At 37.3% G+C, this 25,621-nt stretch overlaps 1 protein-coding gene across 1 annotated transcript; it reads right to left on the bottom strand.

Moving 5' to 3' along the window:
* Positions 1–4,102: 4,102 nt before the first annotated feature.
* Positions 4,103–22,797, bottom strand: LOC109047005 (serine/arginine repetitive matrix protein 2-like). Its single transcript, XM_042745723.1, is given in 7 exon segments — positions 4,103–9,090; positions 11,202–11,434; positions 12,774–12,961; positions 20,954–21,114; positions 22,223–22,398; positions 22,401–22,448; positions 22,677–22,797. Coding segments are annotated over 7 exon segments (3,936 nt in total). The 5' UTR covers positions 22,783–22,797; the 3' UTR covers positions 4,103–6,066.
* Between the last annotated feature and the right edge of the window lie 2,824 nt (positions 22,798–25,621).

Raw genomic sequence — 25,621 nt, 5'->3', positions numbered from 1 at the left:
ACATGCTGAATTCACTGCAGATGCTGGCATATTTGGAATCGAAGAATAAATGGTAGATTCATCTGAAATCCTTTGCTGAGGATAGTGAATAGATAGCAATGTTACTGGAAAGCCAACACCTGTGGACATCATGCAATTCAGTATGGCCAAGGTGAGATAGATTTTCCTGGCAAGATACGGGTCGCAATTTTGTAGTATTTACATCCCTCAATGTTTTGTGAAAGTAGGCTACTGTGATGAGATTTAATGGAGCTCAAAGTTTTGTTTCAGACACTTCTCTTAAAATTTCTTAGTAGAAAAAATGGTAAGCCTAATAACTAATTCCTTAAATTTTAGGAAAAATATCTGAAACATAACTAGATAAAATTATACAAAATCATATGCATGCAAATATATGGGTCATTCTACAGAACTGGTCCAAAGTCAGAGTTGGAAACGTCTTGATTGAAAAAAAAAAAAAATTGTTTGTATGCTTGTTTTATATTATAGGTGGTAATTTTTTGTAGTTGTTGTGTTGATTCTCATATTGTATTTTCAGAAAGTTTTGGAATGCATGTCCTCTCCCCAAATTTGTCACTACCGAAACAGTAATAATAATTTAATTATAAGGGTTATATTGACCTATTAAGATTTTGCTTACATCTACATTGCAAAAGTGGATCATACTATTTTCAAAGTTAAGGATTCATTAGTTTGAATATACAATGAACCAAAAACTATCATAACATCTTAGTTGATAATTTAAAATAAAAATAAAAAAGGTGTCCTGTAATGACGTTCGTTAAAGTTACACAGATTTTTTTCAGACTTTTTAACACATTTACCTCAAAATGATGGGGCCTATCTATTCGCAATGTAGCTATGAGAGAGTGACACAAATATTTCCTGATTGTAAATGTAGGGGTGCAGTTAAAATCAGTCTCAGCCAATGGACTGACATGAAAATGCGGGACATTTTTTTTTTTACATTAAATTTCATAATTTACAAAGAAAATGTAAAATACAGTTTATTTTAACTTCACTTTTTAAAAGAATCAAAAAGATGCTTTTAAAAACAATGCAAAAAATATTTCAGCATCATTTTCATAACTTGAAATTTAAGGGGGTTAGGGTTCGGGACAGCCATCTCCCAATAGAAAGTACCCAATAAATTATGATTTTATATAGGCTATTAAGCTTACTGATATTATAAATATTATTGTGGGTTTCAACAGATAATAAAAGGATCTTAGTAAACATCTAAGATTTGAAAACTTAAATTATTTTTAAATGTGTTTTTGGTTGTGAGACAGCAGTTTGGACCAATTCCGTAGAATGGTCCATATACTGCAGTGTTGTTATTGTTAACCATTAAACAGTTATTTAAAAAATAAAGCTAAAATAAAATATAAATATTAGATGAAAAACTTCTAAAAACCTAAAAAATTGATATGTGTCCTTGATATTTAACAGAAACACGTTTAAGTTTAAGTATTTATAAAGTAAACCTAATACTGTAATTAGTTAAATAAAGCTGAACCTAATTATATAAAATTAAAATTTTTACAAAATGACAAAAGTACATAAAATGACAAGCTAAAATTAGAAAACTAAAATGACTAAACAATGCATTTTATTCATTAAAATACTTTAAATATAAAGTATTTAAATAATAAAAAAATACATTATAATTATAAATTCTATACTTACTACATAAACACAAACACACACACACATACACACACATATATAAGAAAAACAAAAAAATATAAAAAATTTAAAGTACAAAAAAAATCTAAATTTAAACCATTAATAAATACTATAATACACAAACATTAAAATAACACTAAACATTAAAGTATGTATAGCACTGTTAAAGAGCTCAGACAATTTTGTGTATGAACAATTTGATGAAAAATGTTGGCCTTGTCTAGAAGAAACATTTGATATATTAACGAGTTCTCATTTGTGATTTACAGCAATATAAAAGGGCTCTCCCAACTCTATTAAAACTTCTTTAAAATTCTCTGCATTAATCAAGGTAAAACGTACTGTAGGTGTCCTCACCAGTGGTTTCAAAAGGCTTTTCACTCTTTCTTTTCATGTCCTCTCTCTCCCCAGAAACCTAGAAAACAAAGACTTACACAATTATTCACCGCGTTTGCCGTCAATCACAAACATTCTCTGTCGAACACACGCTGAAAACAACAAAACAGACCAAACGCCGTTGTATTAAAAGTCTTTTATTCTGTTCTGCTCGCAGCACAGCATAGTCTCCCATGGTCGAGCGGCTCAGCGAGTGGCCCCCCTGTGAGGCTCCCCGACTGAGAGGAGTATGGCACAAGAACCTAACACAGTGGTACCGGGGGGCGGGGGGGGGGGCACTACCGTCCTGGCACAGAGTGGCATAAAACATAACTGGCTCTGCTCAGCTACATTATCATAAAGTATTACAGAGCAGCATCGCATGTGTTCGAATATGTTTTCAGCATAACACACTGCAGCTTGGCACAGAGTGCACACACACACGTGGAGACTGCAAAGGTTTTGACTTGGCGAGGTCAAATCCATTTCCTACGCTCATAGTGATCCTAGTGTGGAGCCTACAGCTGTGCATCACCATGTCCCAAAACGTACACATATACACCTCAATCACAGCGTTGGTTATTCGCAACATAAATTCATGGTAGTCGATGGTCGGCCATGTTATTCATAAAAACACAGTTGAAAACTGGTCTCTGATGTCAGCTGTTATGAGACGAGAGATGACAAAGAGACAAAAGAAGACCAATTCAAAGATAATAAATTTAGTAGATAAACATTATATATGTGTATATATATGCATGTTGAAATATATAATTTATATCTATATGTATATATTTATATGCTGCTGCTTCGATAAGAGACTTATTCTTAGAGTAATAAACAAATAAACGAACAAACAAACGAAACATTTACCGTCAAAGACACTATCAACACAAGACACATGTCTAGAGAAAGGCCATTTTAAGATTCTTGGTGGCGGCGGTTCCTACTAAAACTTGTGCAATATGCCTGATATTTTATCATTTGAAAATGAAAAGAAAAAAGACATTATCTTAAGGTCCTTGCTGTTTCAGCCCAAATGTTTTATCAAAGCTGTCCACTGACTTTAATGTACAGAATGGATTGGAATGAGAATTCCAAATTATTTTTCACAGCTTATACATGAAACATCTTAATTATCAAGTCTGCCGAGATAAATGTTTAAAAACAATACTCTTGTCTTCAGCTATACTGCTTTGCTGAACAGCTATTTCTCTATTGCTATCTAAACGTCACAAACACATATATGAGGTACATCTATATATAAAGTAATCCAGACACGTATTACACAACAAAGTTGGAGTCAAAAGGATATACATACATAAGCTGCCAAATATTCTAAATGTTAATGTCAAATAACTCTGTGACAGTGAGGCAGTTTGTTAAGATTCTGGTCAGAATTTACCAGATGTGTGTAACTGCCCTCCCGATTTCACCAAACAGAAGTCATCAGTGTTTAAAAAAAATAAAAATCATCACCCATTATGTTTCTAGTACTCTAAAAGTCTCTTGACATTACTGTTTAGCCCATTGACAACAAAATATACCCCAATTAATTAGTACTACTTGTAAAAAGCTTAGCATACAACAAATAAGCTTAATATGGCTCAGATGCAGTTACAAGCACACACAAAAAAACAACTAGCCTGTTGGACTGTGCGTGGTTCTGTGTCAAATATGCACTTAAATAAATTCATACATATGTAAACAACAACATACAATGCTTCAAACCAAATTGCAATTAGTCAAAATTTGCTGCTGGCTTGACAAAGCCCTGCCTGAATGTTTCAAATAAACTTCAATTTGAATGCTTAAAAGATCTATACATAGACTATACATATACAGAATTTTTAGAATATTCTGTGGGGGAAAAAATAGCAAATCTGATTAATCAGAAAAACATAAAACTTACCAAAGTCAGAACCAGTGTTGGGGAAAGTTACTTTTAAAAGTAATGCATTGCAATATTGTGTTAATTGCGTGATTTAGTTACTTTTTATGGAAAGTAATGCATTACATTACTTTTGAGTTACTTTTTGTCACCTGGGCTTGGATTTCTTTCTTTTTTTTAACAACAGAAAACTCAGATATTTTCTTGTACATTTAAAAGTAATGTGTTACTTTACTTGTTACTTTTAAAAGTAATCTGATTACATAACTTGCATTACTTGCAACACGAATGTGTTACCCCCAGCACTGGTCAGAACAGCCTGAAGGATTGGATGGATGTAGCATGAACATCCTCCGATTACTTCAGAAAGGTGTTGGGATTTTTTGTAGTTATAGTATGCTTATAGCTTTGTCAAGACAACAAAATTACAAAATCCAGTAATATGAAAAAAAAGAAACTCTGAAAGACAACAGCATTTTGAATAGTGTATAAACAAAATAAATAAAATTAAACATAGTTGACTCAGACCTGCTGCCAACACGCATTGCCCTTAGCAATATTCACAGTTAATTATAGCGATCACTATAAAGATGCTAGCTTTTGGCTAATGGTGAAAGCTAAATTAAACAAAATATCTACCTGACTGGTTTGCTAATCAGTCTTTTCCTCACAGTTCCTCAAAGTAAAACTTGATCTGGCTTTCTTTCTTTTTCTTTTTTTTTTTTTTTTTAACTTAACAGATATGTCTAGTAAAAGCATAAAACTGCAACTCTATTTTGCTCTCATTTGACCAGTTTATTGTTGCTACTACTTGTACAGCTTAAGCAAACTTGCTAAGCAAATATGAGTATCATGTCCGAAGCTAATATATGGCAGAGCAGAGCAGCTTGTAAAAAAGGTGTAAAAACACAGTGTTAAACTGTAAACAGTGCTCTCCTTCGCTTATCGCTCTCTGAATGATGACATGTCATTCACTGACATTTCGGTTAGCAAGTACAGTGCTGCAGTATGGCTAGCCCTGTCATCCTGGCACTCTCAACATCAGCGTTCAAAGCTACCCTAACTGGCTCTGATGAGAAGGTCTCCCCCGAGAAAGCTACGATCTTAAAAGTGTCTTGGTTGCAGCACACTGTGTTGTCATGGCAACATGTACATTCAGTCGAGAGGGGAAGGGCTGCCACCGATTATAGGTAGTTGAAACATTGCATGTGCCCTACGGTAATACAGCACAGTGCTTATATTCTTTTAATAACTCAACACAACAGTTTTGAACCAGATCACAAAACATATATATTATATATAATAAAATAACTTTTAAATATAAAATATATGTATTGTATGTTGTTTGTAGTTAATTATGTATTGCTCAAGGGACGAGAATGAAACATGAGGACCTGTGAAATGGTTTCAATAGAACAGGACTGCACATCAGCTCCACTTTTAGTTTGGCATTCAGCTTCAGTAAGCCAATATGTGATCAGTCATGGCTAACTTACCCTGTTGCTAGGAATACAAACACTGAACACAACACAGAATGCTAGATGTCAGTTTGCGGAAGGTGGAGGTCAAGAAAAATGGTTTGCTACTTTCCTTTGTGAATGCTTCCCTTGAGATATTTTGAACAAATATACACAACAATTACATTGTGATTCAGAGCTGAGAGCAGGAGAGAAAAAAAAAAAGATATGGGTGTGGGGCGTTAGGGCTTTGTATTTTGACCTCACAATCTCCCTTCAAAAAATCGTTCTTGAGCCATCGAGCAGCAAAACACTCCAAGAAAAATCACATTTACCCACATTATTGACACTCAACCTTAAAGCCCCCAAGAAGTAAGAAAAGCAAAGCTAATCCTATACAAACAGCCTCACTAACAACAAGATTTGTCAGCATGGCAGTATTCCATTCTTACACAAGTAAAGTGAAAGGGCTACAATTTATGTGACATCCCAATCCAGGTTTGTCTCTGAGCATTAGAGCTTTGTGCAAGAGACGGGTGCCAGCGAAAACAACCCAACTCGACTGCTATGAACAGTTAACAGTTTGTGGCATGAGCAGGTGATTTGATCGCCCCTAGGGGCTACTTGCTGATGTTTCTCATTTAATTATGTTCCTCAGACCTCACTCTCCACACTGGAGAAGTGGGCAGAGCCTCGACGAGAGCACAGGCTCTTGGTTTTGAGGGGAAGATGTGGGGATTGATACCGTTGGGGTTGGGGAACTGATCGCAGTTTCTGGTACTGGAGCTTAGCACTAGAGGAGGACAAAGAGGAGGGCTGTGGGGCACCAGGAGTAGATGAGACAACCGAAGGGGAGGAAACTGATGAAGAGGAGGTAGGTGGAGGTATATGTATATGGTGAGAGGAAGAGGGCGGGGCTGGGAGTGCAGGGACCATTGGTGGGGGTAAAGATGGCGGTAGACTTTGAGGAGGGGATGGTGGTTGTCGGGACCGGTCTGAGCGCTGTGGTCTTTGTGCATTGAGATTGGATTGGCTTCCAGATTTTGTCTGGCTCTGAGCCCGATCCGGTTTGGATGATTGCCGTTTGGGTCTTACGCTGCTGCTGAAACTGTGGCAGTGGGGGAGGAGCTCCTCCTGACTCCTAGAAGTCACCCTATTCCATTTGGAGTGAGTGCTGGCAGAGTGATGGGGTGACTGGCAGGAACAGGATGTGTGGGCGTGGCTCTTCTCTTGAGACCTGCTTTTAGATTTCTTTTCAGTCTTCACTGGTAATTTATCAACAGACCAGTATTTTCGAGGTGGTGGCGGAGTCAATGGAGTTGGAGGCCACTTGTTTGAACCTAAGCCTCCTGATCCCCACCCTGTTCCCGCTCCGAAACCCAGGACACTTTCTCCACCACCCCACCCCAAAAAGGAGTCATCTCTACTGTTTATACTGCCTCCTCTTTCTCTGGCAGGATAGGTGCCAAAGAACCATCCTCCTCCTCCAATGCCTCCAACTGCCCTTCCTTCGTGACCCTCCCAATATCGCTCGAACTTACCAAACTCTCCCGATGAACCCTCATCGTCTGTGTATATCTCAACAGTTTTTTCTCTGTCCCTTTCGGATTCAGAGTCCATTCCTCTGCTTTCTCGTCGTCGCCCCTGTTCTTCTGGCCTGCTTCTTTCCACTTCAGACTCCTCATCTTCTTCTTCCTCTGAATCCCATTCGTGAAATGACAGGCCTTCTCTTGAGCAAGGCTTAACTCTCTTGTTTTTTCCCAAAAGGGGCCGACTCTCTCCACCTCTTCCTCGCTCGTCCCTTTCAGCTCCTACAGACTTTCGTCTTTTAGATATGGGAAGCAAGGGTACAAAAGACGATGGCGAATCAGAAGTTGGGTTCCCACTACTCCAAAATTTGACGGTTGAAGAAGGTTTGTTTGAGCTAGAAAAATGCTTGTTGTTGGACCTTGGCCTGGAGTGGCGTTGTGATTTTGGGCTTCTCTGATGCCTTTCCTTTACTCTACTGCCTTCTTCATCTTCTCCACCTTGATCATCCCTCTCTCTCTTAACTCCATCTCTGATATTATCCCACTCATAACTCCTAGTAGAGCTTTCACTCTTTTTTCGGAAAGAGCTTCGCCTCAGAGCAGGATAAGAAGAGTATTCCTGTCCTATACCTTTTTCAGAGACATCTTTCCTGTCCATATCTACCTCCTCTTGTTCAGATCGTTTTTCCCTCTCTCTTCTTCTTGATTTCTGCTCTTTTTTCTTTTTCTTTTTCACCTTACGTCTTTTACGCTCCCTTTCTCTTTCACGCTCTTCTCTCTTCTTTTTCTTTCTACCCTTCTTCCTCCTCTTTCTCTCTCTTTCCCTTTCTTTATGATGTCGTTTCTCCTCCTTAACATCTCTATCTCCAGCTGCTCTTCTACTCTTTTCTTTCTCTCCCCAAGAGGCCCACCACTCTTGAAGCTGTGCAATCTGGCTGCCTGCTCTGTCTCTCACCTCCGCCCTCTGTCCGCAAGGTTTGCGGGGTGGTATAGGTGGTGGAGGAGGACTGCTGGGCAGGGAACGAGAGGACATACGTGAACGACTTTTTCTCCTCCCCAAAAGCAAGCTTGATTCCTCCGTAAGCTCATCTGTGTCGTAGTCATACACATCTCGTGCATCTGCTCTGTATCTAAAGCTCTGGGATGATGTGTACGATGATGAAGATGAAGGAGAATTGGATCGGGAGACTGATTCTGAAGAAGAGGATGAACTGGAGGTGCTGGAGCTGCTGGATGAAGTGGATGTGTAGCATATAGATGGAGAAGGTGTGGGCGGAGTCTGTGTTGGGGAAGAGAGGGGCACAGGTATAGGTAAAGGAAGGGGAGGAGGACGACGTCCTCTTCTCCCACCGCCATCCCTCATTCCATATCTGCCACCACCTCTCCTTCCGAGTGGAAGGATGTTTTCGTAGAGTGGCCCACCAGAGCCCTTCCTTTTTGAGAAGCTGCTTCTCCTCCAGATAGATTGCTGAGGTGGAGAAGGATGTGGCAAAGCATGGTTAATTGGTAAGTGTCCAGAGGCTTGAACTTTAGGAGGTAACCGTGGGTTACCAGAAGATTTCGTCCCTCGATGCTTCGTTTTTGGAGTTTGGGTGACTATGTTTTGAGGTTCAGCAGAGACCCCTAAGCCTTCTGGATCAATTGGCCCATAGTATCTCTTGTACTCATCCAGACCCCCCTCTCCTCCACTTATTTCTGCACCCCAGTGAGGGGGCATGCCTTGGAATTGTGTTAAGTCTGTTATCCCACTGCTCACACCGCCAAGCTTCTCAGGACCAACCTTTGGACGTGTCCACCGATCCACCACAGCAAATCGACGATCATGCCGTGGTAGGAATGTAGAGCAAGGCATGGGTGCTCCAAGAATGGGACTGTTTGATGGGCCTAGAGCCATTCCAGAATGTCCAACTGAAGGAGGGGATCCAGGAAAAAGAGCACTGTATACCGGTGGCTGTTGGTGGTGTTGCTTCTGTTGTTGCTGCTGCTGTTGTTGTTGTGCCATAGCGATGGGGGGATTTGCCACGGCTGTAGAGATCACATGAGGCGGTGGAGGAGGAGGAACTGTGGAGACATGATGATATTGAGGAAGTGTGCTTTGGGAACCTCCAGGAGCTGTTTCATCCTCAAAATTGCAGCAGCTGTACATTCCCTGTAAGAGATAACAAGCAAAAGATTTATTTAGCAAACAGTTCAGGATATCATAATATTCCCCTTGGTGACATACAAACCGATTTAAGCGCTTGGAAAATGTCTCGGTAAAGACAAGAAACATTACCATAATAATGAAATTGTAAAGCTCCCAGTGCTTTGATGATGCAAGAGTACACATTGTAAGCTCAGCTAACCTTTCTCTGAGGTGATGGCAATGCTGACCTCACTGTTTGAGTGTCCCATCTAACATAACTGGCTCACAATTCTGTCATAGAAAGTCTGGATGCTTGCCAGGGGGATTTAAGGTTCTTCTCATTCTTTCCACAATGTAAGCAAAGACAAATAGTGATAACACAGAATGAATAAATGATCCATCTTCTGTCATCCTCTTTCTCCCCTATTCATTACTAAGTGAGAAGTTATTGGCTTTCATAAAATCCTTCTGTGTGTGCAGTGGGAATGCTGGATATGCCATCACATTTTAGAAATGACAGGAATTAAAGGAGTGTGCTGCAAAGTCCCCTTCTAAGGATTTAACGCCTGATTGCAAGAGATTACTGCGTGTCATTCTTTGTTCTTGCTGCAAACAACAAGAATTGCAAAAAGGGTAATCTTTCCTTTTACTTGCAAATACATTTAAATGATTTCAGTTTTGTTTCTTAGGTTCATTTGTACATTTCCTGGGTTACTGATTTCAGTTTACAGAGCTGGAATGAAATGGTCATTATGGCACAATTATTGTTCCTCAATGTATTTTATCACCTTCTCTCAAATTGCAGCAGAGTTTATTCCTAAAATGAGTACATTTATAAGGGCTGTGAAAATTAACATGTTAATGATTGTGAATAATTAAATGTTTTTAAGTGCGAATAACACATTTATTAAATCCGATATTAAATTAGATCTGTTTTGTGTGATTTCTAAAAATTAATGGGAAGCTTTCAGAACTGCCCGAAACCGTTTGGAGCCACAGAGCAAGTCTCTCTCACACGCATGCACAAAATTCCCTATGGGAGCGCCCGTTTATCAGTGGCCTAAATGACTGAGAAAACCATTATTCTACAGATTATTTATTTATAAATCAAACCCAGATGGGACGTTTAACAATGGTAAAGTCATTTGCAGCCTTTATATAATGAAATTTAATTATCAATGAGGCTCAAAAAGTGAAACATCATCCACAGGTGGAACGCAGTCATTCATAAAAATGTTAATGCAATCACCAGCGGAGGATTGTGGGTCAATGGTGGTGGTGGTGGTGGCGGGGGGGGGTACATGTATTCTGAGTGCCATTAACACAAATTGAAGAACAATAATTAAGTATATTATTTTGTTTTCTTTCCTTAAAAATGAACTAAATTGATTAACGTTTCACAAAAAAAAAAAAAAAAAAAAAAAAAAAAAAAAAAAAAACATAACAGCCCTGCTATTACCGTATTGAACCGAATATAAGACGACCCTGATTATAAGACGACCCCCCTTTTTCCAGATGTATCTTTTGGAAAAAGCCTTTTTGAAAACCAAATCCTGTTTTACTTAGAAAAAAAAAAATGTTTTCTTAAATTATTTGCATATTGCATATTTTTTTCTATTTTAATTTTTGTTTTGAAAGTATGGTAAATACTGGTAAAATGTACCAACAATCACATTTAAAAATGTACACTTTTAGATATACCATAAAAATAACAGGTAGCCCATCTGAATTATAGGCCTATAACATTTAGTCTATCCATCTCATAGTAGCCTACCAAAAAAAAATTAACGGTAGAAGTGAAATATTATTGTAGTCTTCAAATCTGGGTACTGTCTTACGTTTTAAAATCACTTACAGAGGAAGTTTGTTCTCATCACGCTAACATGACAGTCACACATTCTTTTGTTTTCACTCACGATCTTTACAAAACACATTACGTATTTCATGGCACACTTGTTTTACGCGTATTTGGAGCCACATATTGTTGTGGTTGTTTTAGTGAATCCTGAAGGAATAGTGCTTGATTTTTATATTACCACGTTTTTTCAGATGTATTTCCAAAAAAAAAAAAAAACATAGTCTTATATTCGGGTCAATACAGTATTATTATAATGGATTTTATGTGGGTCACTCACCCGACTGAAAGCCAGCAGGAAATCCAGTCCTCCAGAGTGGCCCAAACAGTGGCGGAGCTTCCAATAGATGAGATGCTCCCATGCAAACACCAGCAGACTTAGGCCCATGGCAACCAGAAGCATATAGAAGACTCCTGCCATATTGTCTATGTCCAGTTTGGAACTCATGACCTCAATCTTATCATTATGACAGATCCCAGACAGCCAGAGTCGTTCAAGCATGTCAATCTCATCTAAAAAGAAGGAAAAGATGAGCACAATGACAGGAGATAAGCAGCATGAAAGATAAGCAGGCCTACAAACAGGGGACAAGACAGATGGACACAACGGAGAGAATGAAAAAGAAAGGCTAAAGAAAGCAAAAGTGCACTAGATTCAAACCCTATTGTTGGGAAAAGTGAGTCTTTAATTCAAATCTCCAGACAGTGGAGATCTTGGTTTAGCTTCGGTTATTATTACACTGTGTTCACAAAAAGGTGAAAATGGAAAAGAAAAAAAAAACAGAGGAAAAGAATCATGAAAGGCAAGGAGGAGGAACGAGAGAAGCAGAGAAAGAGAGACTAGAGGATAATAACAGCTTTGATGGAGGTCTGAAATGGCCTGGTTTCGAGGCTCTTGTGATAAGACAGACCCAGAGTAGTTTGGAGATGAAAGCACTAGACTGATGGGCCTACCTCCCAACAATAGCCATTAGTGCATTTATCAGAGTGAAAATGTCACTGTGGAAAAAATAAAGGCATGACAAGGGCATGTTTCTGGCAGAAAAACGACATATGCATTTAGATGCCGGCTTTATATCGAGGATTATTCCTTCACTACGAAGGAGGGAGAGAGATAAGTCTAAATCCTCTTTTCAAATGTAACAAAGAATAAAAACAAAACTGCGTTGACCCGCAGGTTAATTATGTGTTTCAATTTATGACAATATGGCCTCGAACTACGGCTTAGGTAACGGAAAATTTAATCACAGGAACTGAAATCCTAATATTTTTCATTATATTTATTTATTCAAATGAGCAAAAATCAGCCCTGAGAATTTCAATCCAAATTGGAATGCCTCAAAATTAAAAATCGAGGCGTTCGACTACTGCACTGTTTACTGAAGTGACCCTATGGCTATTTATAATTGTGTTCATTTGCTGTAACATTCTTTCTAATATCATTTATCATATTTCAGTGGGACTCTTCCAGCTCCCTTTCACATTTATTCTTTAATCATTATGGGGCAACTCACTAGGTTCCTCATCATCGAGTCTGATCAAAGAAAAACAAGCAATGCGAGAGAAAAACATGCAAATGTGTGCATATGCGAGATGGAGAAAGGGGGAAGTACCTCAGAGAATCAGAATAACAAGTGTAACAACACTCAAAAAGGTTTAATTTCCCAAAAATTTTGCTCCGTCACTATGTAAACAAAACAGTAGGAATGTCTGTTTGTCATAGTGAAAATCAGGGCTTTGAGAGTAAAAGAGTTTACAACTCCACAAACAAACAACAAACCACCATTAGCAAGGGGTTAACGTGTTGTTAAATGTGGGACCTGGGGTGTACCTAAGTATTTCATTCTCTTACCATCTCCAACTAGCTGCAGGAGGGCGAGGTCTAGCGGCCGCTTCCAGCGGGAGTTTTTGTGTAAGGCAATGCCATAACCTGTTGTAGCGAACACTTTGCCAGAGCCGATGGTCATTACTTTGCAGCCCTCATCCTTACGAGCCATGTAGTTCAGGACAGCCGCATCATATATGAATGCATCCAGTTTCCTGCAGAGACAAAAAGGTAATGGAAAACAAAGGCATGGGGAAATTGCTTTACCAGACCAATTATCACTTTATTGATTGTTACACGAAAACATTGATGATCTTAAGGGAAATCCTATTTCTAAGATAAATAGTGTTTAATGGGTAATCAGTGAAGCCAGTTAAGCACCCACCCCAGTTCTACACCATGCATTTGTTGGCTTAACAGCACTGAAAATTCTTTTTAGGACTTGGTTTTTTATTCCCTCTCAAAAAAGTTTTTTTTTTTTTTTGCTGCTGGCAACTGCCTTAAAAAAAACACTGAATTTCCATGATTTTTCCATTACCTTTCTATGGGTTTTCCAGTTGGATTCCTGTGTAAGGATTTAAAAAAAATAATTTTATAGAGTTTCATTCAAAAAGAGCCAATGTAATATTTCAGAGCAGAGAATAACCAGAAAAATCTCCACTACTGTTTTATACTTGGGGTCACTGTATTTCAAATGTATTTAAATGCGGTTCTTTTGGACTTTTTATTCATGATTTTTTTATTCATTATTAATTAATGTTTCTTAGCACCAAATCAGCATATAATAATGATTTATTAAGATTCTATTCCCCCACGCCCCCCAAAAAAGCAAAAAATAAAATATAAAAAAAGTCCTGAATTTCGAATGTAAATCACAGCTGAATTAATGATTTCTGAAGGATCATGTGACAATGAAGAATTCAGCTTCGCCATCATAGGAATATGTTACATTCTAAAACATATTAGAAGTTATTTAATTATTTTTTTTTTTACAATAGTAAAGTTATACTTCAGATAAGATACATTTCAAAAACATTAAAATAATTACTGTCCCTAAACTTTTGATACTGTACATCCACTGCAGGAAATTAAAATCAAAACACTAAAATCAAGTTTTTGGAGGACGTTCAAAACATAAACTCTCGTGGTCAGTAGGGCTGTGCGATTAATCGAAATCGTAATAAAATCACGATTTGAGCGTGCGTGACTTCTAAATCGCTTTATAGCACAATTTTCCGTGGCCCCGACCTCCCCCAGTATGCTATCCGATCCAATCAGAATGCAGCGCACCTAAGTAGAGCGTGAGAACAGAACAGACTGGGCATATGCCTAACTCCAGGTTCACACACTCTGTCTGTGATGCGTATTTTTTCCGAGCCCATGTTAATGGATCAGAACGTTCACACTGCATGCTGTAAAAGATGTGAACAGAAAAGGTTAGAAATCGAAAGGTGCGAAACGAATGAATATCTAGCGCATGAGCACATAGAGAGTTGTGAGTGAGTGAGTGAGAGGAGACATGTTTTAATTGCGCACACTCTCTCCGGACGAGAGCAGCGTGTATCTGAGCATGCGCGTCTGGGTTTGTGACAAAACAAAGGAAATCTGCGTGCGAGCGGAGAGATTCGAGCTCGCGCATTATTACTGCATACTGTATACGCACTGCAAACGGAGTACGTGTGAACCTTGGGCAATAAATATATTTCAGCACCTGACGCACCGCATCAATGAGCACTATGAACAAAAAAAAAAAAAAAAAAAGCCCTGGACACAGGTTTTATTTTATTTTTTTGCCATATGTCTAGACATTTTGTTTGAAATCTTTACTTAGTGATTATTTTGACTTATGTCTGTTCTAGAGGCATGTTACAACTTTTTGATAAAGCTCTCATTGGTTTTCTTTTGGAAATATGTTTCAAATTTATACTGAATGGATTTATGACTGTAAAGCATGTCTGTGTGTGTCAAAATCGTGATTAAAATCGAAATCGCAAAATTGTTCGAAAAATCGTGATAGGTTTTTTTTTGTCCATATCGCACAGCCCTAGTGGTCAGGTGCACTGAAAACCATTTCAATAACTGTAACAGCATTTATATGCCTTTTCACTACACTGGCTATCACTTTATTCCTTCAATTAACATCATAATGAATGTTTAAATTTATACATAAAAAATACAGTGATAAAACTATAAAAAGTGTGAAGAAAATGAAACTATAAGGTACTAGGGTAGCATGAATAAGCCTCAAATAAACAGCGACTTCATGCAGGCATACTCTGTTTTTATATGCAGGTGTATAATCAAATACCTCAAGAGTTTTCTGGGACACGACTTGTTTCTCTGCCATAAATGTGATAATATATGCGCACAAGCACTTTCAGAATTAGCTCCAAAGAACACTGATACTCTGTCTGGCTGCTCGCTTTGTTGAAATGAGCAGCACATAATTGGAAGTCTAATTTGTGCAGACACTGGTCTTCAAATAAACCCCATGTAAAAAACAAAACAAAACAAAAAAACATGAAATTGGGACTGTATTGGCTAGCAGCAAGTTTCCTGCGACGTCTATGCCGTCACAAATACACATTCCTTCTGTGGTGAAGATTGCCGAGTAACAGTTTGAAATGTGATGCTCGGAATAGAGCATTTCGTGCATTTACATTCCTAAGCAATCAGACTGAAAATGTTCACCTACTGCATGATAAAAAAAAACACAAAAATTGTGCCATTTAATGCAAAAATCCAATAATGCAAAAATCCACTTTAATCTTATTACTCCATATTCATGGTGCTAAATAATTCAGCAGGGGAGTCTCTAACAGTAAAGACATAAAAGTAAGTTGCTTTTCAGAAGTTAAGGAAGCTTTGTGCCTTATCAGAGTCAGATGCCTCTTTTCTTTGATCATATTTCACCCACCTTGTAACATGCCAACGTCTTCCCAGCAAAAACCCAAATTGACAGCTTATTACTGGCTACTCTTCAACCTCCTCCTGAACACACCTTGAGGTTATTAACAAGCTCAACTTGGCCCTCCAAGACCAGCAAGCACCACATTAGCATTCAAGGTGGCAGCTTTTGTCAGAAGTGTTGTATCCAACAAAACAGAGCCCTTGGGGGAAATGAGTCACACATTTCAGTAAGGGTGAAACCAAACGAACAGAACACACACAGACAGGTGTTTCATAGCACAGCACACTGCCCCTCAGTGCAATCTGACTGAAATAGGAAGGCAGTAAAAGCAGTAGGTAGGCTGTTGAGGTACACAAGTGCCTTTGAGAATCAGCTAGCGCCTAGTTGGAGACCTGACTTGTTGACTTGTGGGCCGGCGGCCTGTCTTGCATTGCATGGCTTGAAATCGAAAGTCTCACTCTGCAGGCTATTACTATTACACAAACCAAGTGCTTATGAATGACAGATGAAATCTTCACGAGCAACTGCAAAGCCTGAACACTGCAATTACACATTCTAGCCTGCAAACATAACCTTTTTTTTTTGTTATGGGATGCATATTCATGCCCTTTGTATGCATAATGCAGAGACTTGAGCTTTAGATAGGACGGCCATAGACACACACACACACACTCTTGTGCACAAAAATCCGAGGGCAGTGAGGCAGTGTTAGCGACACCACATAGGAATTGAATAATTCTGGAACAATCATGGCATCTTACGATGCAGAGCAGGGAATGAATAATACACAAGTGCAGAATTGCTCGTTTCTGTGATTAAACGCTAACGGATGAAAATGGAATGACATTAAATGCTCTTTGTATAACAAAGTCTAGCAAAGCCTTTTAAAAAGTTTTGTTTCCTAAACCAGCATCATGCAGAGTGGTGTCTACTGGCTCGGCACATAAAAGCGCAATCATAGGAAAACTATTCTTGATTGAACAACTATAATACCGCCATGCCTCTACACTAAGCTGCCACGGCTGAGGGTCACAATGTGGCACTAACAAAAACACATTCTGCTACTACAATATAAAGCAGGTGTCATTGTTGGCCTTCTATATGAATACATTTACCCTCCGAGGTAATGGCACTACTGGCTAGATTTGCATTTCTAGAAAATCTTTTAAATACAAACTAGCCAATTATATGATTTGTTTTTGCATTTAGTGCAGTATTTTTTCTGGCATAAAATCAACAAAGATCATATTTTGTGTGACAGCATTAAACTTGAACTACTAAAAGCAAAGAACACCTGACTAAATCAAGAGAGCCGAACAGTGAAATTTACCTAATATTACAACACAAAAAAGATCAAATGTTTTGAATGGCTAACACAAGTCAGTGTAAGCCAACTGGACATTTGATGATCCCTCAAAAAAAATATATATAGAATGGTAGTTACACTGCACATTTTAAAAGACTGCCCTGTTATGACACATTGCTTGTGATGTTCCTCATTTATAAATCTTATAAATCTCATGAATAAATTACCCAACGTGAAACAAACTTCATGGTCATGAGTTTGCCCTGTGAAGAAGCGTATTGTTTCTTTTAAGAGGTCTTCTCCATGGTATATGCCTGAGCTTCGTGAGCATAAGGCAGTTGGTAGGCAGTTGGAGTGACAATATAAGAAATCTAGCCTAACAGTTTACAAATTTATGTATGAACAACATCAGATTGAGTACCATTAATTCTTTGAAAATTGCAAAAACAGAGTATTATTCAATGATTATTAGTACTGGGTTTTCCAAACCACGAGTTTTGTTTAAAGCTGCAGTTCGTAAGTTTTGCCTCTTTATCGCCATCTCTGTTTGAAAACCTGCAATTGCAGCTGTTTGCAGAATTATCTTCCTTGCATGGGTTGTGCGCTGGCATGGCTCCAGCGTGGATAAATATAATGTTTTGAGGAGTACAGTATGTGTGGCAGTCAGTCACCGCACTGGTGTGGATATTTACTGTACTTTGCAATCAGATTCTAGCCTATGTCTTGGAATATATGACCCAAATAAGAATTTTTACCGTATACTGTCATCTGAACAAGTAAGTAACAAGTCTGCCACGTTTGTTCTGACCAATTTAGGAAAAAGCATTACAATAAATCGTGCTATATTGTGATTTAATCTTAAGATCGGTTAGCTCATATTACATCAAACCGTGCAAATTAATATTATTCTTATAGTTTATTCTCAAATTATTAATGTTAACAACACCAGCATTGCGTGACTTTGAGTATAGTGTGTATTAGCATGTAGATTTCAATTTCTGTACAGTCTAATCTCTAATTATTACTATACCATTCGAATTTCATATTAAGAAATTCTTTTATACCAAAAAGCAAACTATGCTCTCTTCGAACTGGTTGTCTTTAAAATACAAATCTTGTGTAAATCCCAGGCTATCTGTAATCAGAAGCACATTTAAAACTGCAATATAATTTAATTTCATTCTATAATGTTTCATAAACACATAATCCTTTCTGGATTACAATCCGCCATCAAAATTATACATTTAATTATTCTAGCTGCTGAGAAAAGGCTATAAATGATCTGCCACCTGCAGCATTCTGACATGTGATATAGCCTACTAGCCAAGATAACTTCTTTATGTTTACAGACGTGAAGTAATGACGCAGCAGCATGCTCAAATTACCCACGAAAACCTACCTATACCACTCAAATTAGAAAACATTATTATAAGCTAACCTTTGTGAAACAGGCTAAAGTAAGGCGATAGTTTTGAACACTGGGTGGTTATGTACTTGCTCAAATATTGATTTCGGATCATTTTTAACCAAAAAAAAGTTACGGACTGCAGCTTTAATACAATTAATAATCTAATCCAACTGATCACTAAGGTTAATTGCCTCACCACAGAGCAGTGCAATGATTTTCTTAAATATTTCTCATGTAAAATTGAGAATATTTATAATACTATTGCATCTGTCTCTGCTTCATCGGAATCTCTGCTTCTCTCTCTCTGTTTTCACGTTTTACTGCTGTTAGCTCTGATTTTATTTTAAAATTGGTCTCAGCAATGAATTCTTCATCTTCTATACTTGATCCACTTCCTACTAGTGCCTTGAAGAAGTGTCTGCCAGTTATTATTCCTCATATTAAAGCGATTGTCAACACTTCACTTGTTTCAGGGATTGTTCCCCCAGCACTTAAAGTAGTAGCAGTTAAACCAGTTCTTAAAAAAATTGGGAGCGATACTGCCGACATGTCTAATTATAGGCCTATTTCAAACTTGCCATTCGTTGCTAAGGTTCTTGTGCGTGTGGTAGTTGGTCAGCTACAAAATAATTTCTCTGTGAGCAGACTACTAGAACCTTTTCAAGCAGGGTTTAGGTTTGAACACAGTACGGAGACTGCCCTTTTGAGGGTAATGAATGATCTCCTTGTTGCAGCAGATTCTGGGGCTTGTGGCATTTTGGTTTTGTTAGATCTCAGTGCTGCTTTCAATACCATTTGTCACACTATACTACTGGACAGATTACATAAGTGGATTGATCTTTCTGGTGTAGCTTTAAAATGGTTTGAATTATATCTTTCACAATGCACTCAATTTGTCTATTCTGGTGAAAACAGATCTCAGCCTGTTCCACTGCGGCAGGGTGTCCCTCAGGGGTCGGTATTGAGTCCCACTCTTTTTAGCATTTATATGTTGCCTCTTGGGCAGATTATTCAAAAGCATGGTCTGGGTTATCATTGCTATGCAGATGATACCCAGATTTACATTAGTACTCAACCTGATGTTACATCTGCACTTTCAACTTCATCTGCTTGTTTACTGGAAATACAGGTCTGGATGAAACTTCCTACAGTTAAACTGTAGTTCTATTGATTGGCACTTCAAATGCTGTAAATAGAGGTAATAATTTTAAACTTACAGTGGATGATTGCCAGATTCTCCCTTCTGTGCAGGTGTGGAATTTGGGTGTGATTTTTGATGCACAGCTGACTTTTAACATTCATTTTAAGAATGTTACTAAAGTAGCTTTTTATCATCTTCAGAATATTGTACGTATAAGACCGTTTCTCTCTATGCCTGATGCAGAAAGTCTTATTCATGCCTTTATAACATCTAGGCTTGATAATTGGAATTCATGTTTTGCAGGGTTACCTGCAAATTTGATTAAGAGGCTGCAATATGTACAAAATTCAGCTGCTCGTGTTTTAACTTGTACCACCATCCCACAGTCATATCATTCATGTGCTTTCTACACTGGTTTCCAGTTCAATCACGCACTGATTTTAAAGCTCTTATCTTAACTTATAAAGCAGTACATGAGCTAGCCCTAGAGTATATTTGTAATTTGGTCACAGTGTCCACACCATCTCTGTCTCTCCGCTCTGCTGGTTCTCTTACTCTGTTCCAGCCTCGTTGTAACCTTAAAACTATGGGTGGGAGGTCATTCTCTTGTGTTGCTCCCAGGTTGTGGAATTATTTGACTCTTCCTATTAGTAATGTGCCATCTTTTGTTTTTAGAAACTACTCAAAACATACCTCTTTAGTGAAGCTTTTAAGTTATAATCTTACAGTTGTTGTTGTCATTGTTGTTACTGTTTTTTAATTGTGATTGCTATTATGGAGTAGTATTGTTCTTTTATTGTTGTTTTATACAGTTGTAGCGCCTTAAGTGTAAGAAAGGAGCATTACAAATAAAATGTATTATTATTATTATAAAAGCGAGTGCTAGATGAATACATTTAAATAAAATAAGTTTGACTTCAGTACATTAAATAAAAGATATCAATACCATGCTCGCCCTGCCAGCACAAATCCAGCTAAAGTAGTACAGTAGTATCCTGTGGAAGTAGTAATGCCCGCTGAATGTTTGGTCCTTCCAGTGACATAGCACCAAGGAGGAAAGTCAATCTTCACACACCCCTTCGAAATGGAGGCGAAAAGCAACAGCCAACAAAATAATTAACACCTCTGTTGTGATCCATCATGTCACCCATACCCACATCATGTCAATTTCTTGTGAGCACATCTGTTTTCCCCCACTGCTTAAAAGAACATCTTGATTCATTGGGACGTAACACTATTGTGGTCTGATTTAGGGCAGGATTAAAGCTTGAATTTGGCAGATTTTTCATTTGCCAAGTTGGCTACTACTAAAACACTTCATTATAGATACAGCTTATGTATATGGATTAACCTATGGATTCTTCCGAGAGAATGTGTACACCTTTGAACCTCACTTGTATCTTTTTGATGTTGTCTTTCACAATGGTCGTCATTCACTCACCCTGTCTTAAGGTTGTCAATGGCCTCTTCCACTCCTCTCTGATTGTTCCGCACCATATACTGATGCATGTTGGGGTAATTGCTCCGTATATTCTCCTCCGTACTTCCGTTTGGGACAGTGCCGAAGCGTAAAGGAGGATACTGCTCTGTGGGCTGCTGAAACTGAACACGACAGTAGGAGATACTTCATTAGATTTCTGAAATATGAGATTACAGTTTAGGCCATTGAAATACACATAATTATTCATGTGTCTAACTGTGATTGGAAACACTAAAGTGTGTGGTGGGTGTAAAAAGAATGAAAACTGAATCGTTTCACATGATTATAGGTTGATGATTTATTTGCATAATTTGGGCCCCAACTGCTCCACACAAACAAATGCCTGCTTCAAATACAAGTGAGACCCATTTAAAAAGATTTATAGTGTGTATCCATATCACTGCAGTGTCAGTTATTGTTATAAAACCACAATTTCAGCTTAAATAAAAATTTCATGTCCAGTAAATAAGGATATACTGATATTAAAATTGTGACTGATACTAATAAGCCAATAATCATTTGCATTTTTACGACTGATAACCATGATGTTATCTTTAACCAAACCTATTACAAAATGTTTTAAGTAACTCAAATGAAGCTGAAATGAAATAAACATAAATGTTAGATGAAAAATTGTAAACGTAATCTTGAACCAAAATGAGAAATGTTGCCTTAGCACATTAGCATACTACTACATACTGAAAATTTTTATAAAAATAAATAACAAAAAAAAAAAAATTTTTTTTTTAATAAAAAAATGACAAAAGCACATAACAAAATTACTTAGCTAAATTAAAATAATCATACTATAATAGTATAATTAAAATACTATTATAAATCTGTACTTAATGTGCAAAATGAATAATGAATAAATTAATAAACATTTTCCTTTAATACTTGCTATATGAAAAAAATAGCTCAGAGAGGATCCTGTTTTTAATTTAATCTATGAATATCCCTTTAAGTTAGTGATAAATGGTCGCCTAACAATTCAGTATTATGATAATTATAAATTATAAATATTTATACAGGTTATAAAGTACAACAAAATAGCATATAAGAATTACTTTATTCACAAATTATGATACAAATTATAATACAAACAATCATATTTTTATGACAATGTTTCCACACAAGTACGACTACTTCTCAACATAGCTAAACTAGCTAAAAAAGGGAAATTTGTTACAGAAAAAAAAAAAAAAAAAAATCACTGGTATCACTGTCTACCTTCTTATCACTGAGCCCAGACACAGTGTCGATGTACTCTTCTTGAATCATGAAAGCAGACAGGTTAGCGGTGTAGCTGGCCAGGAAGATGACAGCAAAGAAAGCCCAGACCAGCACCATTATCTTACTTGTGCCTCTCGGGTTTTCCACCGGAACAGAGTTATTAAACACCAAGCCCACAGCAGCCAAATAGACTCCCTATGGTGAACTTTGAACGCTCCTGCCTCTGAGAGAAGAATAACACAGCGAAGGCCAAATGAGGCATGTCTTATTATGACATACAGTGATAACAGTGTAAAGGGAGACAACAAAAAGACACATGAGAAAAGAAGGAACAGCTCGAGGTGAACTGTGGAACATGCTTACAATGATAATAACAATCTGTAAACAAGTCCTTAATTGCTGATTGCATTCATGAAATTGTCTAGAGTAAAACCTTAAATATTTAAACAACGTACTCTTCCCGCTCTGTAGGCTTCATTCGTTATAAATCCAACAGGGCTGAAGAACTCGAATATGAACGTCACAGCTACCACAGACAGGCACATGACGAACATCATCACCCACACAGCTGGGCTGTACGGCTCTAAAATGTGGAAAAAGCATAAAAATGAATCAATGTCAATCCAAACAATGTCACCCCCCCCCCAGCTCCTTTTTCCATCCTAGAACTAAACAGTCTAATTATCAGCCTCTTACTTAAACAAAAATGTGCCACACAAACTGTTAAAATCTTATTGAAATAAATTTCTGTCATTTTTTTAATATTTGGATTCTTTAAAGGTATTTGCAGAGCAGTAGGTGCTACACACAGCCAGGAACAACACAAGTTTGACATTTTTATCCTCCTTCTTGGTTTAGGAATAATAGTATATATCCATTTTTTTGTTTTTATCTATTGTTCTTCTGATACTCCAATACATGTCACTGACATGCAAAAACCGGCAATTTGTTGAGTGTTAATCTCTGTACAGAACAATTTAGATTAAATAAATGTTACATGGTAGTTTTAGCTGGGTGGGGATGTTAGCCATAGTATGTTTTTATCTAAAAAAAAAATCAAATAAAAAAGTTATCAAGAAAAATTTGATGATGACCAGATTGTCTAACAATTAAAAGATGTTCACTGTTATGTAAGGCCAAGTTGGATTTTTTTTAATAATCTGAATTATTTCCAAAGACAACATTTAACAACAAATATAACACTAACTCTGAATAATATGTAAGCCGGTAGCTACTGGTTCAGCATAGTGCCGGCAAAATCAAGGGTCAAGCTTGATTCCCCCAGGAAAGGTACATACTTATAACTTGTATTACTTTGGAAGAGTGTAATGCCAAATACCTAAAAGTAAAAAAGAAGTCTAGTGCTTCCCTCCTATTCCCTTACCGAGGAAATCAGATGGTGACACCGTGCCATTGCTGGGCGAGAGACCATGACACTGATGGCCAGTCTCCACAAAAGGAACAGAGAACTCCACAACCTCTGACCTCTTCTTCATTAATAGTCAGGGAGCCATCGCCATGTCGGCCCGCTTGGACACCCCCTGGTGGGGAAAGAGACTAATAACATTACGAACAGGGAAATTGCATTTATAAAAGTTAAAAAGTTTGTCAAGATAGTAAGTAACCTTTATGGACTACTTAGTGAATTTGAATACCATTTAGTTCATACATTTAAAAAAATATTCAGTTTTCATTTATTATGAATATTATAGAACATTAGCTTGTATATAAGGGGGGGGGTGCTTTGCCATGTCACAATTTAAGACAAAAAAAATGCTGCACCTAAATTCATTGGACTTTGTGTAATAAAATCAAGTGAACAAATAGACGAGAGATAAAATGAGGGGCCTGACCTCCACCCGACCAGTCCATTCCACTCGCCGTCTATGTTCTTTCCTCCATGCCTGCCATTGGTCACCAGATAGAGGTCAATAGCTGAAGCCCACTATTTTGAGCCAGGACGACTTGAGAACATCATACAGAAGGCCTTTGCAGCACAGTGCTCATGGTATTGCTAATGCCCTCAACACACCCATGCTGTACTAATTGAAAGCAGAAGAAGAGCGAGAGAAGACACTAGAAAAGCGAAAAAGAACAGGAAAAGGGAACAGTGAGCAAAATGAAACTAAATAATGTCAGCTTAGATAAGACAGCAAAAGAAACTAAATGAACATCCCTGCTCAGAATTCACGCTGCTGTGTCACTTGGAGGCAAACACATATAATCCGAGGTGCCCTAATCATCAGCAAACATGCAAGGTACGGTACTGTAAAAGAAAAGGTTCTGCTGTTTAAAAACAAGCACTGACTCAATAAAAACTGGACGCATGATTAAATAGGATAAAAGGTCCATTATTTATCTAAAGATTGTATGCCATATATCACCCAAAATATAACAGACATTTTGTATTAATTTTGTCTATTGAAGCCATTGTTTATTATTTTTTTTTGCATTGTAACTTAATTGTCATGACAATTAAGCCCATTTCCCCTTATTCTCATTATCATAAGCCATAATTTTAATGAATTTAATTTAGTGAATCACCCAATGCAATAATATACACTGGTGGTCAAAAAGTTTTGAATAATTAAGTATATGGGTTTAAAGATATTTTTGAAAGAAATTAGGACCGTAATCTAAGTAATAAAATCACTCCACAAGTGATGTATTCTTGGGGTCAAAAATACAGTAAAAGCAGTAATATGTAATGGTGAATCAGTACATTACTACAATTTAAAATAACTGTTTTCTATTTGAATTTTCTTTTAAAACTGGCCACTTATTTCCCACAAAAGCTCAGAATAACTTACAAGTCATCTAGTATACAGTTTTATTTTATTTATTTATTTATTATTCTTTTTAACCAAAAAATCCACAATTTGATTATAATTAAATATAGATATTACAATTAGTTTTGTGTGTACGTAAATATGTGGGGGTAGAACGTGTTTATATAATGAAATGACAATTGTTTATTATATGAATTACAGTGAAAATGTCAATGGTAATGTTATTACATTTATTATATTATATGATTGTTGGTAGGTTAAACAAAAATCATAATGTATATAATTATATACAAAGGTGATCTTTCTTTTGATTTTTGTGGTTAAATAGGATCTGGGCATGTTCGTTTGTTTTGTGAGATTCGCCCAGGCCAGGGCGTGATGCTGGAGACACCAGAGAGGGATCCTTCTGAGATTCCTGCTGCATTTCAAGAATAAAGTAAATGAAGTACAGTGACTCTATACAACAGAACCATCATTGATCAACCATCTTTTTTCCATTTCTTCTACGTTGCATTTCTAATTTATTTAAATTCCCATCAGTGCTAGTGACAGGACGGGGAATGAATGCCCCTGGGGTAATTGTGAATGTAATTTTGCAAACATCTGC

This window comes from Cyprinus carpio, chromosome B19 (assembly GCF_018340385.1).
Source record: "Cyprinus carpio isolate SPL01 chromosome B19, ASM1834038v1, whole genome shotgun sequence".
In the NCBI taxonomy this organism is placed as follows: Eukaryota; Metazoa; Chordata; class Actinopteri; order Cypriniformes; family Cyprinidae; genus Cyprinus; species Cyprinus carpio.
This window is presented reverse-complemented; position numbering and strand designations above follow the sequence as displayed.